Source organism: Pseudochaenichthys georgianus, unplaced genomic scaffold (genome assembly GCF_902827115.2).
Source record: "Pseudochaenichthys georgianus unplaced genomic scaffold, fPseGeo1.2 scaffold_1214_arrow_ctg1, whole genome shotgun sequence".
Classification (NCBI taxonomy): domain Eukaryota; kingdom Metazoa; phylum Chordata; class Actinopteri; order Perciformes; family Channichthyidae; genus Pseudochaenichthys; species Pseudochaenichthys georgianus.
This window is the reverse complement of record NW_027262142.1, coordinates 1-18,120: the sequence shown is the minus strand read 5'-3', so window position 1 is coordinate 18,120 and position 18,120 is coordinate 1. Positions and strand designations below refer to the sequence as shown.

The 18,120-nt window shown below is 45.0% G+C and overlaps 1 protein-coding gene across 1 annotated transcript; it reads left to right on the top strand.

The window, feature by feature from the left end:
• Window positions 1-5,077: 5,077 nt before the first annotated feature.
• LOC117440793 (complement component C1q receptor) lies at window positions 5,078-12,888 on the top strand. The gene is made up of 3 exons (XM_034077027.2): window positions 5,078-5,210; window positions 8,114-9,237; window positions 11,045-12,888. Exons 2-3 carry the CDS (start codon window positions 8,126-8,128, stop codon window positions 11,274-11,276), a joined length of 1,344 nt encoding a protein of 447 aa, XP_033932918.1. The 5' UTR covers window positions 5,078-5,210; window positions 8,114-8,125; the 3' UTR covers window positions 11,277-12,888.
• The last annotated feature ends 5,232 nt before the right edge of the window (window positions 12,889-18,120 follow it).

Here is an 18,120-nt window from a genome sequence, read left to right as displayed (position 1 = left end):
GTTAGTGTGCAGTCTGCTGGGGGATGGTCAGACTGTTGGAAAAGTTCATGATGGGGATGTAGATGGTGGCGTTTGGAAAGCAAAGAGTGCTCTGTTTCCACATGGCGTGCAGTTGTTTAATCGTCTGAGAGTCCATTATTGAGTCCTACTGATATTATGACTTGTGAGGTGTTGTGACATGGGGGAAGTTTACTGAGAATCGAGGTTATGTGATGGAATTTAGCACCCGGAAAGCTATCTCTCTGAAGGTGGGGGTCTGTAAAGGGGGGGATGCGGGAGAGATTGGAGTCCCGACAATAAGGGTCCTCTTCAGCAACTCCAACAACCATACCTGTAGCTTCTTAAAAGTGCTGGGATGTGTGTACGGTTCTGGGCGTGTGGGGGAGCCAGGTGCCGCTGCAGAGACCCCTGTGGAGTGGGAGGTGGATGTCTCAGATGTTAGGCTTGAAGTCAAACTGACTCTCAGTGGGCCTTTGATCATCACTGATGTTATGTTTACATCCACCTCAGGGCTCAGTATGCTTTGCAGGGGCTCCACAGCAAACAGCTCTGGCTCCCTCTGCTGGTTGTTGTGCTGAACTGGAGGTGAAAAAGAGGAGATAATGTTACTGCAGGGGAGAGCGACATTACTGTGTATCTGTATGGAGGGTGAAGAGGGAGGTGAAGAGATGGAAATGAGATGGGAGAGGGAGGTAGGTGTCTGTATTAACGGGGTATCTGCTCTCTGTGGGGAGGGTGGCACGGAGGGAGGGGAGGAAGGAGAGACGGAGGGCCAGGTCAAGAACCCAGTCCCATCGGCCCCCAAACGGTCGAGCACGGTCCGAGGGAGCGGATGGACCTCAACCCGCAACCGGCCCCCAAGAGTGCGCTGAGGCAGGGGCCGAGGAAGCACCCCCAGCCCCCCTGCCACAGCCCTCCCCCCCCGACGCACAGAGGCCCGAGGAAGTAGAAAGAGAAGTAGGGAAGGAAGAGGTGTCAGGATTCTCATGTTTTGTCACGTTTGTAGTTTTGTATGTCTGGTTATGGGTATTTTCCTCCTGGTATATTGTCTGGTCTCTTTTCCCTGTGTTTTCATGTCTGTCGTTAGTTTCCCTGGTGTGTCTAATTTCCTGATTGTTTTCACCTGTCACTCCTTGTGTGTCTCCTGTGCTCATCAGTGTCAGCCCCGCCCCTGATTGTTCCCACCTGTGTCTAGTTACCCTGTGTTTAAATTCCCCTGTCTCCCAGTGTTCAGTGTCGGTTCGTCTTGTCAGTTGACTTGTCCTTGGTGAGTGTTCTGTTCTGTCTGTGTATATATAGCCTTGGAATAAAGGAATTATTTTTACTTTAATCTGCATTTGGGTCCTACCTGCTTCACACACCGTAACATTACGAACCGACCTTAAATATGGGCCCAGCAGATCCTTTTGAGCAGGAGTTATTAGATTTTACTTTTGATTTGGCTACCTGCTCTGATCAATGGATAGGAGCGGTCAGGGTTCAGCAGCGAGATGCTGCTCTGGCAGATGCAGTCCACCTTACACTGAGGAATCAAAGTTTGGTGAAATTCTTACCTGCCAGGCTTTTGGATTACCTCACAATTTGTTTTCCCGATCCTGACAGACCCAGGTCTCCCAACTCCTGTTTTGACACCACACGCATTGGTGTGGTCCATCTGGCGTCAGCCCCTGCTTCTCACCCAGTGTTTGCTACTGTCCAGGAGCCATTCGCTGGTACTCGTCTGGCCTTTGGAGGTCCACGGAGCCTCCAAACGGCTCCTAAAGGAAGGGGTCGCAAGGCCAGGTTGGCAGCACGAGCCCAAAGGGCCAGGGTTCCAGAACCAGTTCAGCCCCCAGCAGCCATGGTTACGGCCCCAGTACCATCCCACATAGCCATGGTTCCGTGCCCCAGTACCATCCCACATAGCCATGGTACCGTGCTCCAGTACCACCCCACACAGCCATGGATCCGTGTTCCGGTTCCCTGCCCTGCAGCCATGGTTCCGGCTCCAGAACCGGACCTTTCAGCCAGGATTCTGGCTTCAATTCCGGCCCCAGTCCCGGTCCCAGCAGCCTTGGTTCCAGACCCAGATGTGGCCCCAGCTGCCACAGTTCCCCCTCGAGTTCCCTCCTCTAGTCCCTCCTTTAGTCCCTCCTCTGGTCCCTCCTTTAGTCCCTCCTCGAGTCCCCTCTCTAGTTCCCCTCTCGAGTCCCCTCTCGAGTCCATTCTCCAGTTCCCTTCTCTAGTCCCTCCTCTAGTCTCTCCTCTAGTCCCCTCTGGAGTCCCCTCTCCAGTCCCCTCTCGAGTTCCCTCCTCTAGTCCCTCCTCTAGTTCCCCTCTCGAGTCCCCTCTCGAGTTCCCTTCTCTAGTTCCTCCTCTAGTCCCTCTAGTCTCTCCTGGAGTCCCCTCTCCAGTTCCCTCCTTTAGTCCCTCCTTTAGTCCCACCTCTAGTCCTTCCTCGAGTCCCCTCTCTAGTTCCCCTCTCGAGTTTCCTTCCCTAGTCCCTCCTCAGGTCACTTTCCTAGTCCCTTCTCTAGTCCCATCTCAAGTCCCTACTTTTGTGCTGTTGGAGGCCCCGCCGACTACTCTCCTGCCGGGGGTCCTGCCGGCCCTTTGTCCTGTCCCGTTGGAGGTCCCGCCGTCTACTCTCCTGCCGGGGGTCCTGCCAACCCTTTGTCCTGTGCCGTTGGAGGCCCCGCCGACTGCTCTCCTCTGGGGGGTCCTGCCAACCCTTTATCCTGTCTCGTTGGAGGTCCCGCTGTCTACTCTCCTGCCGGGGGTCCTGCCAACCCTATGTCCTGTACTGTTGGAGGTTCCGCTGGGGTTCCTGCCAGCTCCATGTCCTGTCCCGTTGGGGGTCCCGTCGACTACTCTCCTGCCAGGGGTCCTGCCAACCCTGTGTCCTGTCCCGTTGGGGGTCTCGCCGACAACTCTTCTGCCGGGGGTCCTGCCAGCCCTAGGTCCTGTGCCGTTGGAGGTCCCGCCGACTACTCTCCTGCCGGGGATCCTGCCAACCCTATGTCCAGTCACGTTGGGGGTCCCGCTGTCAAGTCTTCTGCCGGGGGTCCTGCCAACCCCTTGTCCTGTTCAGTTGGAGGTCCCGCCAGCACCGGTCTCGTCGGAGGTCCTGCCAACTCCTGGTCCTCTTCCGTCGGGGATCCTGCCGAAGCCTGTCCCACCGGCTCCGGTTCCTGTTCGTCCTCCGGAGCTGATTGGCCTTCGCCCCACCTTGGACTATGCCTTGCCCCCGGGCCGTCCGCCCGAGTCCCCTTTCTCGGCTTCTGCCTTGCCCCCGGGCCGTCCGCCCGAGTCCCCCACCTTGGACTATGCCTTGCCCCCGGGCCGTCCGCCCGAGTCCCCTTTCTCGGCTTCTGCCTTGCCCCCGGGCCGTCCGCCCGAGTCCCCCTTCTCGGCTTTTGCCTTTCCCCCGGGCCGTCCGCCCGAGACCCCTTCGTGGTCCTCTGCCGTGCCCCTGGGCTGTCAGCCCAAGACCCGTCCTCCGGACCCCCTCCACCCACCCTGGTGGCCCTAGTTTGGTGTTCCCAGCTGTGTCTAGTTACCCTGTGTTTAAATTCCCCTGTCTCCCAGTGTTCAGTGTCGGTTCGTCTTGTGATTTGGCTTGTCCTTGGTGAGTGTTCTGTTCTGTCTGTGTATATATAGCCTTGGAATAAAGGAATTATTTTTACTTTAATCTGCATTTGGGTCCACACACTGGAACCCCTTCCTGTTCCCTAGAGAACCAAGAGAACCCCGTGTTTTAACGTACCTGTCTTTATAGAACCGACTGAACCAAGAGAACCCCGTGTTTTAACGTACCTGTCTTTATAGAACCGACTGAACCAAGAGAACCCCGTGTTCAGAATCATTAGAAAGGCTAAAGAGCGACTGCAGGCTGATGTGTTTGAACCACACACGCACACACACACACACGATTTAAACGCAGACTTCTGTTCATCCATGTTTCGTTGTTATTGCTTCACTGAGCGGACCCGCCCCTTTTTTCCAAACGCTCCCTTTTTTGGTCCTTTTTTTTCTGCAGCGGTCATAGGTTTTGTGGGCTGTGATGATTCGGCTGTACCTTTAGTAATGAATATTAAATGTTCATTTGATCATTGGTTTTATAATGAAAACGTCGAGACCGGAAATACTGTTTTCAACCCGTAACTTTACATGGAGGCTGCCGTATACCTCAAATCATTTTCGTAATATCTATAAAACTATAGATCCTACATATCGACTGGACGTGGATTCTAAAAGTACAATCTACACTTCTCGCTAAAAATCTAATCAAAATGCGTTTTAATGGCCAAACTATCCCACAATTTAGGATTTTCCAGAGAGGGTTCTTTGTGAATAAACGACCATCTGTAACATTTGCATTCAACGGGAGCAGGACATATTAAGCGCTTGAACAAACGACATATTTGGTCGTAATAATTGGGCCTGAACAATCGGCATATTTGGTCGTATGAGTTGGAGGACTTGTTGTTTATAAACCTAACCCTAACCCATGTCTTCCAGGTCTTATGGGGCCGTCGCACAACAGAGAGCGTCACAGGGCCTTGAGGTCGCACAGAGATTACAGCTCCCATAACCTACACACACACACACACACACACACACACACACATACACATACACATACACATACACACAAACACACAGTCAGGTCACTGCAGCGTTACCCTGACAACGGCTCCATTAGTCATAGCTCCGCCCTTTACGACCTTCTACTTCCTGCCATTCTTTATCCACTTCCTCCAGGAAGCATCTGTGACGCCGTGACAACAATTATCCGTGTGTGTGTGTGTGTGTGTGTGTGTGTGTGTGTGTCCAAAACAAAGTGCATTAATTAAAACATTAAATGTTTTCACGTCTCCAACTTCACATTAATCTTCTGTGTTTATGTTAAACGGGTGACCTAACTACCTGTCCCTCCAGCTCTCAGCCAATCATAGCGCAGTATTTCTGAATAAACTCTGTGGAGATCAGACCAAACAGGAAGTGTGTTCAGTCTTGATACAGATTCTGCTTCCTTCAGAGACTGAACACACTTCCTGTTTGGGGGGGGCGCTACTGTGGAGGAGAAACTGACAAAAGAAGAGGGAGGAGGAAGAGGAGGAGGGGAGGTGAGGAAAGCTGCAGGAGAAGAAGGATTGTGAGAAACTTCTCTATACTAAAAGAGAACCAGGAACCACAGGAGAGGAACCAGAAGAGAGGAACCTCATACGGTACGTTTAAAGTGTTTTAAAGATAAATATAATTATAGAGATACAGATTCTGCAGACAGGAAGCTGCTCCTCTTCCTCCTCTTCCTCCTCCTCCTCCTGTCTCTACTGGTTATACTAACTACTATTGGTCAGTCTGTGTTCAATTCATATGAAATACTTTCATAAATATACCTTAAATCACATTTACTTCTTCACATATATGTGTACTGTAGATGTCATACATCACATAAGGACACATGACATGGTGTACTGTAGTACTCCTCACTATTTATATTGTCTATGCCGTGAAAATGTACAACAGTAAATATAATACTCATATTATACTAAGATCCATTCTGCAATACAAGTACTTTTACTTGTGTACTTGAAGTACTTTTAGCTGATAATACTACAGTAAGTTATTCTGAAATGTTGGGCAGATAAAGTATATGTACTTTTCCTCAAGTATCTGAGTACTTATACCAACATATAACTGAGATAAGTTGTTTATAATACCGATGAATATTCTGGAATAAATCCGGTATTTGTTCAGAAACAGGGTTTGTCACAAATCCTTTATTTGTCCCTCAGCGGGGACTTTTTTAAACAAATCTCAGAATAAACCTGTTTCTTGATTATTTTAATATTTGTAGTTTTTAAAATCGACGATTGTATACAAATATTTGACTGATGAATTATTATTTTTGGTTCCTCTCTAGAGAAAACAGTAATGTCTGTTTATCATAAGATCTGGACTTCCTGTTCAGAGAGAGGCCTTTAAAGAGTCCTCTCCTGCTGATGTTCAGATGTATATCAGTATGTAGTGTATCTACTTTAAAGAGTCCTCTCCTGCTGATGTTCAGGTGTAGATCAGTATGTAGTGTCTCTATTTTAAAGAGTCCTCTCCTGCTGATGTTCAGGTGTATATCAGTATGTAGTGTCTCTACTTTAAAGAGTCCTATCCTGCTGAGGTCCAGGTCTATATCAATATGTAGTGTCTCTACTTTAAAGAGTCCTCTCCTGCTGATGTTCAGGTGTATATCAGTATGTAGTGTCTCTATTTTAAAGAGTCCTCTCCTCCTGAGGTTCAGGTGTATATCAGTATGTAGTGTCTCTACTTTAAAGAGTCCTCTCCAGCTGATGTTCAGGTGTATATCAGTATGTAGTGTCTCTACTTTAAAGAGTCCTCTCCTGCTGATGTTCAGGTGTACATCAGTATGTAGTGTCTCTACTTTAAAGAGTCCACTCCTGCTGATGTTCAGGTGTATATCAGTATGTAGTGTCTCTACTTTAAAGAGTCCTCTCCTGCTGATGTTCAGGTGTATATCAGTATGTAGTGTCTCTACTGTAAAGAGTCCTCTCCTGCTGAGGTTCAGGTGTATATCAGTATGTAGTGTCTCTACTTTAAAGAGTCCTCTCCTGCTGATGTTCAGGTGTATATCAGTATGTAGCGTCTCTATTTTAAAGAGTCCTCTCCTGCTGATGTTCAGGTGTATATCAGTATGTAGTGTCTCTACTTTAAAGAGTGCTCTCCTCCTGAGGTTCAGGTGTATATCAGTATGTAGTCTCTCTACTTTAATGAGTCCTCTCCTGCTGATGTTCAGGTGTATATCAGTATGTAGTGTCTCTACTTTAAAGAGTCCTCTCCTGCTGATGTTCAGGTGTATATCAGTATGTAGTGTCTCTACTTTAAAGAGTCCTCTCCTGCTGATGTTCAGGTGTATATCAGTGTGTAGTGTCTCTACTTTAAAGAGTCCTCTCCTGCTGATGTTCAGGTGTATATCAGTGTGTAGTGTCTCTACTTTAAAGAGTCCTCTCCTGCTGATGTTCAGGTGTATATCAGTATGTAGTTTCTCTACTTTAAAGAGTCCCCTCCTGCTGATGTTCAGGTGTATATCAGTATGTAGTGTCTCTACTTTAAAGAGTCCTCTCCTGCTGAGGTGCAGGTGTATATCAGTATGTAGTTTCTCTACTTTAAAGAGTCCCCTCCTGCTGATGTTCAGGTGTATATCAGTATGTAGTGTCTCTACTTTAAAGAGTCCTCTCCTGCTGATGTTCAGGTGTATATCAGTATGTAGTGTCTCTACTTTAAAGAGTCCTCTCCTGCTGATGTGCAGGTGTATATCAGTATGTAGTGTCTCTACTTTAAAGAGTCCTCTCCTGCTGATGTTCAGGTGTATATCAGTATGTAGTGTCTCTACTTTAAAGAGTCCTCTCCTGCTGATGTTCAGGTGTATATCAGTATGTAGTGTCTCTACTTTAAAGAGTCCTCTCCTGCTGATGTTCAGGTGTATATCAGTATGTAGTGTCTCTACTTTAAAGAGTCCTCTCCTGCTGATGTTCAGGTGCATATCAGTATGTAGTGACTCTACTTTAAAGAGTCCTCTCCTGCCGATGATCATGTGTATATCAGTATGTAGTGTCTCTACTTTAAAGAGTCCTCTCCTGCTGAGGTTCAGGTGTATATCAGTATGTAGTGTCTCTACTTTAAAGAGTCCTCTCCTGCTGATGTTCAGGTGTATATCAGTATGTAGTGTCTCTACTTTAAAGAGTCCTCTCCTGCTGATGTTCAGGTGTATATCAGTATGTAGTGTCTCTACTTTAAAGAGTCCTCTCCTGCTGAGGTTCAGGTGTATATCAGTATGTAGTGTCTCTACTTTAAAGAGTCCTCTCCTGCTGATGTTCAGGTGTATATCAGTATGTAGTGTCTCTACTTTAAAGAGTCCTCTCCTGCTGAGGTTCAGGTGTATATTAGTATAATAACTTTATAAAGATGTAGTAACTGTTCACTTTGTCTGCTCCAGTAAAGGCTGCTGTATCAACATTTAATAAATAATAATCAAAAATGAATATTAATCAAATGTATTTGGTTGTGTTTGTTTTGATGGATAAAGTTTAAACCAGACCCTGATGTCTCTCCTCAGGATCAGGATCAGATGAAGATGATGTGGTTCTGGTTCTGTTGGGTTCTGGGCCCCGTGGTCTTGGCCTCCCCATCCCTGTTCTCACTGCATCCCTCCCCCGCCATCTTCTCAGTGGCAGAGGCCGCCTGCCCCCCCGGCAGACTTGCCTCCCTGTCCTCGGACCAGGAGGTCTCTGCGGTGCTGAATCTGGTCTCAGGGTCAAACGGGTCCGTGTTCTGGGTCGGGCTGCGGAAGGTGAAGGATGCCTGTGTGGATCCGGGTCTGCCTTTGAGGGGGTTCAGCTGGACCGGGGGGGGCAGCCGGGCCCCGCAGGTGATCCGCTGGGCCCAGGAGCCCCAGGAGACCTGCACCACCTTACGCTGCGCCGCCATCAGGCTGAACCAGACCGGGACCAGCGGGACCAGCTGGGGCCTGATTCCCGTCAGCTGCAGGAGCAAAAACCCCTACATCTGTAAAGGCCGGGGGACGTGGGTGGCACCAGAACCCGGACCTGAACCAGGACCAGAAGCAGAAACAGGACTAGGACCTGACACAGACCCAGGATCAGAAGCTGAACCAGAACCAGAAAAAAGACCAGAACCAGAACCAAACCAAGAACCGGAACCAGAGCCTGCACTAGCACCAGAAGCAAAACCTACACCACAAAAAGAATCAGCTGAACCAGAGCCTTCAGAAAATGAACAACCTCAACCATCAAAACCTGATACACCACAACCTACACCTGCAAACCAAGACCCAGAACCGGACCTGAAGCCTAAGTTTGGACCAGAACCAGACCTGAAGCCTGACTCTGGAACAGAACCGGACCTGAAGCCTGACTCTGGAACAGAACCGGAACCTTGTCCACGGCCTCAGATCACGGGGACCCGCTCCCTCCGCGAGGACAACAGGACCCGGGTTCTGGTGGTGTGCTGGTCTGGTCTGCAGCTGGACTTGGTCTGCTCGGGCCGCCCCCCTGCCTGGCGCCTGACGGACGGATCTGTGGCCAACCAGAGCGCCGCCTGCCAGCTCTGTGAGCCGGGCTTCATCAGAACCGGGTCCGGAGACTGTGAGGACATCGACGAGTGCAGCGGTGGGGCCGGGCCCTGCAGGACTTCCTGCCTCAACACACCAGGGTCCTACAGGTCAGAGGTCACCCACTAAAGCTAACACTACTCTAATGCTACGCTAATGCTAGTCACTCTGTGCAGCAAACGAAGGTCGGTTTTCAGAAAATATTTTGAGAATTTAAACAAAACAAAATTGGAATTTAACATTATTAACAGTGAGATTTATTGGAGATAAGAGTCTTGTTGTGAAGACGCTCTGCTACGAGGAGCTACGAGAAGAACCAGAACATATGAGCCTGCAGACTAAAGCTCATGTTTAGAATAACCCTCACTGACGGAAGACAGAGGTCCAAATTCAGAGAAAAAATCTGAATTTTCGAAAAATATCTGAACTTTTAACCACAAGCCTGTTTGTCAGGTCTCAGGCTCGAAAATTACATTCGCAGAACAAATTACCATATCTTCACTTCTAAAAGTGGTAAATTAATAATCTTTTTTCTCAAAGCAAGGTTACACCTGTAAGTTGGGTGTAGAAGTGTCAGAATCAATATAGATGTTTTTATTTTAAGGTAAATTCAGATTGAACACAGTAAAAAAAAATTCCTATAGTGAAAACCACCCTTGAATGATGGGTTAGTAGACTAAAAGCTTTAGGAATCCAAACTATAACATATAAGAAGTACCCTGTATCAAGATTGATGCAAAACAAGTGAAATGTGACCTTTTTAGAGAGATTTAGCAACAAAAAAACACGTCTGGGGTCATTTGGGTGGATTTTCCATATCTCTGGCCCCCCTTGGTCGATTTTGATGATTGACATCTCTTTTTAACTGCTAGAGCCAATGGAATCGAGGGGAGGTTCCACATACACACACACGTTACCAAATAAGGAGTGAGAGTGACGAGTGGTAAAAACCGGAAGCTCTCTGGTGGCTACCATTAGCAGCTAATATTTATTCTCCAATTTTTACATAAAAATTTAATTATGGATTATAAATAATTTGTTCAAAGTGACAGACACATTGGATTAACCTATGGATTAACCCTCAGCAGCATTTTTATCGTTTTCATGCCATTGAACACAACTTTTGATTAGAATAACAGCTAAGGTGAGACGATCTCCCGTGTTTGCTCCGTAATGCTACGTGTTGTGATGACTGTGCTTGCTTCCCCTGTCGCGAGATCTGAACGCTCAGTGATGATACTAATACCTATATAATCTGTGGAATCTCAGTTTTAATCGGATATCTTGTATGTGCAGTTACGATAAGTAATAAGGGTATCTTTACCTTGAGTTCTGTGCCAAATGCGTTAGCATTTTTTCGCTCATGGGTCATTTAGACGCTTCTTATGAGATTTGTGTTTTGTTTTGGTAAAAATGGTTCATATTGTCAGTTAGCTGAGTTTCTTCCCGTTAATCTGGTATGGCACATTAATAGGTTTTTAAATATTAAGAAGAATATTAAGAAAACATGCAGCCCCCTCCACCGGGGGCTCTCGGGCTAAACAGGTTAAGAAAGAAATGTAATAAAACCCCCAACCACCCAACCACCTGCAGGTGTTTCTCATGTTTGTGTCAAACTGTATTAATACGTATTTACCTCTCTGCCGCCCCCTGCAGGTGTTTCTCATGTTTGTGTCAGACTGTATTAATACGTATTTACCTCTCTGCCGCCCCCTGCAGGTGTTTCTCATGTTTTCATTGTCAGATTGTATTTATACGTATTTACCTCTTTGCCGCCCCCTGCAGGTGTTTCTCATGTTTTCATTGTCAGATTGTATTTATACGTATTTACCTCTTTGCCGCCCCCTGCAGGTGTTTCTCATGTTTTCATTGTCAGACTGTATTAATACGTATTTACCTCTTTGTCGCCCCCTGTAGGTGTTTCTGTATCGATGACGCTGGCGAGCGCCACGCCGAGGATTTGCCGGTTTGCGCTCCTACTCTTGGCTTACTGTTTCCACTGCTGGTTGCCATGGTGGCGCTGGTTGTGCTTGTGGTGGTTATCGCCGTCACGGTGGCGCTCTGCATGAGGAGGAAACGAGCCATGAAGAACAAAGAGGGCTATGAGCCGGCCAATGAGAAGGAAGCATCGGGAGGATCAGAGCTGTGATTGGTCCTGACTGCCAGTGACATCATGAGTGTGGGACAGGGGGTGGAATGCCACAGAAATAATGCTAAGTTGATGATTTTAAATGTGTACATTTACAAGAAGTAATTATATAAATGTATGATAAAAAAACTTCAATATTCACTGAGAATACAAACTCACACAACAAATACATATACATGAGACAAATGCTTATTTTTATCCGAGGCTATCTAATAATGAGTTAAAGGCAGTTCTGAAAATCAAAGTCAAGAACAAGGAAAAACTCACAAATTCAGAAAAAAAACCTCTATATAGTGAATAGTTTGTTTTCTGTCGCAGTGATCCTGGGCTGAAGTCGAATAGTCCATTTAGCTTAGGAACCTTCCTAAAGGAGTGAAATGAAAGTCCCTCAGTGGCAGCCATGATAAGTGCCGTTCGAATTCTCTAGAATGATGAGAATGATAGGAAAGGAGGTTTCAAACTTCCTTTATAACCTCCTTTAGCTTAGGAACCACTGGACCTCCCTAACCGACAGGAGAAGCGAAATTGCTGCCCCACAATGCCTTGCAGCCGCAGCATTTGCCGTCACTCAACAGTCGGCCGTTCACGGAAACAACAGATTATGACGGAGAAATTATATCATGAAAGTTACGGTGCTTATTAAGCTTTTTAAAACATAGATGGTAAGTTGCCAAAGTGCTTTGTTTTGAACGTTCATCAGTATTATAATAAAAAGAGAAATATGAACGTTAGTTTTTACTGAAATTATCAAATAAAGTCAACATCTCTCAGTCTTTACTGAGCTGTGTGGGGTTTGTTCAACTTCTAAAAGATGTTTGAATGGTGATATACACAGAGATAGATGTTAAGGACTAACGTTTATAATAAATACATCTGTATTGATTTAAGATCTTTAGTTCATACAATCATACGTGTTGGATCATTTGTATTAATGTGGACCGGAGGGAGAGGGGGACGAGCATAAGTTTCACTTTCCTTTTTTATTTCAATTCCAGCTTTGGTCATGAAGAATATGTTTCTCTGTTGTCCACGTTCATAAAGCAAAGCAGCAGCATCAGAGCACGGTGCAGAGTCTCTAGATGAGTTCACAGCAGTCCCTCGTTCTTATTGAACATCCATGTTGTAGTCCGCTGTATAGGAAACTGTGGTTTCCATAGTTACCCCACAGCAGCAGACGCACACAATGACGTCCGCTGGCGCATCATAAACACGTCGGATAGTGAAAGTGCATTCGGATTCTCTAAAGTACCGCAGTCTCTTCTCCTAAGTCCTTTTGAATTCTCCTATCCACTATCCCTTAACCCCGTGACGTTTCACTCAGAGGTCAAGGAATAGACGATAGGGTTAGAACTTAGGAGCTGATTTTTAAACTATCCGACTGCAGCCCAGGTAACAGGAAGTCAGGTGGGCGACTATAACCTGATTGGCTACCCAAACTAGGATTTAACTCAACCTGAAATATGTGTTATCAAGTTTATTACATATAACTTTGAATCATGATCTAAGTCATCTTTGATGAATATCCAGTGTAAATATATTTTTGAGGACACAAACTGTAATCCTGTTTAAATTCAGGGACATTAAGATAAATAAAATGCTGATGTTAAACTGCGTTATATTTCTGCTTCCGTATGTGTTTTGATCAGAAGTTATAAAAGCTTTAAACTTTAAATCTGTTCAATTGTTATGATGTGTAAAGACTGATATTGTTCTATAATCGTCTGAAACTGTTAAGTCATGATGTGAAACGGTTAACAAAGAAAAAGAGAAACTCAAGCTGCTGCTACACTTCATTTTATTTATCTAAAATTAAGCACTATCAAGATGCACACATTTTCAAAAGCTATTTTATTTATTTTCTCTATTTTATTTTTAAATGCAGCCCGAGAGGAACATTACACATATCCACAGTATTTACTGTATATCTGTGTAGTTCAATGTTCATTAACAATACATATTGTTGTTTTTGAATTGTACTTTCTTTATTTGATTGGCAGTCAGCTGTTGATGACATGCAGACGTTGATAAAGCTACAGCTACTTCAATATATATCACATTAATTCATAAAGCAAGTTGGACATGTTGATGTTCCGGACCTTTGCATGGGGACATTTTCTCTAACTGGACCTCGTTGAGTTTGAGTTGAATACCCCTGTTCCCAGTCTCACCTCCACTTGAACTGCTGTAAGATATTAAAAAGAGTGTATTAATCAATTGATCCAAGAGATCAATACCTGTGATAAGTCTGAGAATTATTTGTTTAAGTGTACACATCCATGAAATATTTCAGGGGAGACAGCTGATTTCTGTCACTGCAACATCACCATTCATCCAGCAGGGGGCAGCATCTGCTCAGCACTGTGAACAGAGACACCACAGAGTGCTGCTGCCTGTAGTGTTTCAGGTTTATTATCAAAGCTGACCTGCAGTCTGAGTTCACTGTTTACTCAAAGACACTCCAGCACGAGGAGGGGGTTGATGGCTGACCTGAGGCCAGCCCTGTGTTGATACAGGAGGGAACCTGCAGAAGAGTGAAGCTGAGGCTCCTTAAAGCTGCATCCTCTCTGATAACCAGCAGAGGGCGACACCTGTTCCTGCTTCTCTCTCTCTTACCTCAGACTGTAGAGAAGTTCCTGCTTCTCTGGTTTCATGTCTGATTGCTGTTCATGCAGTCAATGGACCCGAGTGAGACAGAAGCAAGACGCAGCATATGCTTTAGGGAGGGACTTCCTGTGATTGGCAGGTCACTGACAGCCTCTCTGTGTGTGTGTGTGTGTGTGTGTGTGTGTGTGTGTGTGTGTGTGTGTGTGTGTGTGTGTGTGTGTGTGTGTGTGTGTGTGTGTGTGTGTGTGTGTGTGTGTGTGTGTGTGTGTGTGTGTGTGTGCGTGCGTGCGTGCGTGCGTGCGTGCGTGCGTGCGTGCGTGCGTGCGTGCGTGCGTGCGTGCGTGCGTGTGTGTGGGGGGGATATTTGTTCTGATAAAACAGAGCCGTCACCATGGCTTTAATAACAGGCTGTCACACTAACACACACACACACACACTCACACACACAATCCTGTTGTAATGTGAAGATAATTTCCTACTTATTAATATTACTTATTATTTAGCATTTATAGAAATCAGTGTTTATATATTTGATGTAACTTTGTGTATATAGTATTTCAGGAGGCATTGTTTTCAAACACCGTGATTTAGACACATTACACGTTTACCTCTCAGAACAGGACCTGCATCTAAAACCTCCTTCCTTTGTTTACTTCAGGAACACAGTGACATCACTATGTACTACTCACACTCCTGTTGGCTGTCGCGCCAACACATTGTATGTGATTGTGGTTAAGGGGTGGAATATCTGTACAGCAAGAGAGGACTCTTTAAAGTAGAGACACTACATACTGATATACACCTGAACATCAGCAGGAGAGGACTCTTTAAAGTAGAGACCCTACATACTGATATACACCTGAACATCAGCAGGAGAGGACTCTTTAAAGTAGAGACACTACATACTGATATACACCTGAACATCAGCAGGAGAGGACTCTTTAAAGTAGAGACACTACATACTGATATACACCTGAACATCAGCAGGAGAGGACTCTTTAAAGTAGAGACACTACATACTGATATACACCTGAACATAGCAGGAGAGGACTCTTTAAAGTAGAGACACTACATACTGATATACACCTGAACATCAGCAGGAGAGGACTCTTTAAAGTAGAGACACTACATACTGATATACACCTGAACATCAGCAGGAGAGGACTCTTTAAAGTAGGAGACACTACATACTGATATACACCTGAACATCAGCAGGAGAGGACTCTTTAAAGTAGAGACACTACATACTGATATACATCTGAACATCAGAGGAGAGGACTCTTTAAAGTAGATACACTGCATACTGATATACACCTGAACATCAGCAGGAGAGGACTCTTTAAAGTAGAGACACTACACACTGATATACACCTGAACATCAGCAGGAGAGGACTCTTTAAAGTAGAGACACTACATACTGATATACACCTGACCATCAGCAGGAGAGGACTCTTTAAAGTAGAGACACTACATACTGATATACACCTGAACATCAGCAGGAGAGGACTCTTTAAAGTAGAGACACTACATACTGATATACACCTGAACATCAGCAGAGATGACTCTTTAAAGTAGAGACACTACATACTGATATACATCTGAACATCAGCAGGAGAGGACTCTTTAAAGTAGAGACACTACATACTGATATACACCTGAACATCAGCAGAGATGACTCTTTAAAGTAGAGACACTACATACTGATATACACCTGAACATCAGCAGGAGAGGACTCTTTAAAGTAGAGACACTACAACTGATATACACCTGAACATCAGCAGGAGAGGACTCTTTAAAGTAGAGACACTACATACTGATATACACCTGAACATCAGCAGGAGAGGACTCTTTAAAGTAGAGACACTACATACTGATATACACCTGAACCTCAGAGGAGAGGACTCTTTAAAGTAGAGACACTACATACTGATATATACCTGAACATCAGCAGGAGAGGACTCTTTAAAGTAGAGACACTACATACTGATATACACCTGAACATCTGCAGGAGAGGACTCTTTAAAGTAGAGACACTACATACTGATATACACCTGAACATCAGCAGGAGAGGACTCTTTAAAGTAGAGACACTACATACTGATATACACCTGAACATCAGCAGGAGATGACTCTTTAAAGTAGAGACACTACATACTGATATACACCTGAACATCAGCAGGAGAGGACTCTTTAAAGTATAGACACTACATACTGATATACACCTGAACATCAGCGGGAGAGGACTCTTTAAAGTAGAGACACTACATACTGATATACACCTGAACATCAGCAGGAGAGGACTCTTTAAAGTAGAGACACTACACACTGATATACACCTGAGCATCATCAGGAGAGGACTCTTCAAAGTAGAGACACTACATACTGATATACACCTTCACACCAGCAGGAGAGGACTCTTTAAAGTAGAGACACTACATACTGATATACACCTGAACCTCAGGAGGAGAGCACTCTTTAAAGTAGAGACACTACATACTGATATACTCCTGAACATCAGCAGGAGAGGACTCTTTAAAGTAGAGACACTACATACTGATATACACCTGAACATCAGCAGGAGAGGACTCTTTAAAGTAGAGACACTACACACTGATATACACCTGAACATCAGCAGGAGAGGACTCTTTAAAGTAGAGACACTACATGCTGATATATACCTGAACATCAGCAAGAGAGGACTCTTTAAAGTAGAGACCCTACACACTGATATACACCTGAACATCAGCAGGAGAGGACTCTTTAAAGTAGAGACACTACATACTGATATACACCTGAACATCAGCAGGAGAGGACTCTTTAAAGTAGAGACACTACATACTGATATACACCTGAACATCAGCAGGAGAGGACTCTTTAAAGTAGAGACACTACATACTGATATACACCTGAACATCAGCAGGAGAGGACTCTTTAAAGTAGAGACACTACATACTGATATACACCTGAACATCAGCAGGAGAGGACTCTTTAAAGTAGAGACACTACATACTGATATACACCTGAACATCAGCAGGAGAGGACTCTTTAAAGTAGAGACACTACATACTGATATACACCTGAACATCAGCAGGAGAGGACTCTTTAAAGTAGAGACACTACATACTGATATACACCTGAACATCAGCAGGAGAGGACTCTTTAAAGTAGAGACACTACATACTGATATACACCTGAACATCAGCAGGAGAGGACTCTTTAAAGTAGAGACACTACATACTGATATACACCTGAACATCAGCAGGAGAGGACTCTTTAAAGTAGAGACACTACATACTGATATACACCTGAACATCAGCAGGAGAGGACTCTTTAAAGTAGAGACACTACATACTGATATACACCTGAACATCAGCAGGAGAGGACTCTTTAAAGTAGAGACACTACATACTGATATACACCTGAACATCAGCAGGAGAGGACTCTTTAAAGTAGAGACACTACATACTGATATACACCTGAACATCAGCAGGAGAGGACTCTTTAAAGTAGAGACACTACATACTGATATACACCTGAACATCAGCAGGAGAGGACTCTTTAAAGTAGAGACACTACATACTGATATACACCTGAACATCAGCAGGAGAGGACTCTTTAAAGTAGAGACACTACATACTGATATACACCTGAACATCAGCAGGAGAGGACTCTTTAAAGTAGAGACACTACATACTGATATACACCTGAACATCAGCAGGAGAGGACTCTTTAAAGTAGAGACACTACATACTGATATACACCTGAACATCAGCAGGAGAGGACTCTTTAAAGTAGAGACACTACATACTGATATACACCTGAACATCAGCAGGAGAGGACTCTTTAAAGTAGAGACACTACATACTGATATACACCTGAACATCAGCAGGAGAGGACTCTTTAAAGTAGAGACACTACATACTGATATACACCTGAACATCAGCAGGAGAGGACTCTTTAAAGTAGAGACACTACATACTGATATACACCTGAACATCAGCAGGGAGAGGACTCTTTAAAGTAGAGACACTACATACTGATATACACCTGAACATCAGCAGGAGAGGACTCTTTAAAGTAGAGACACTACACTACTGATATACACCTGAACATCAGCAGGAGAGGACTCTTTAAAGTAGAGACACTACATACTGATATACACCTGAACATCAGCAGGAGAGGACTCTTTAAAGTAGAGACACTACATACTGATATACACGTGAACATCAGCAGGAGAGGA

What these genes read in the sequence shown, in the direction of transcription:
- LOC117440793 (XM_034077027.2), top strand. Translation starts at nt 8,126, where the DNA reads ATGAAGATGATGTGGTTCTGGTTCTGTTGGGTTCTGGGCCCCGTGGTC. An exon ending in AACACACCAGGGTCCTACAG is followed by an intron (nt 9,238 to 11,044) that starts GTCAGAGGTCAC and finishes CGCCCCCTGTAG; the next exon opens with GTGTTTCTGTATCGATGACG.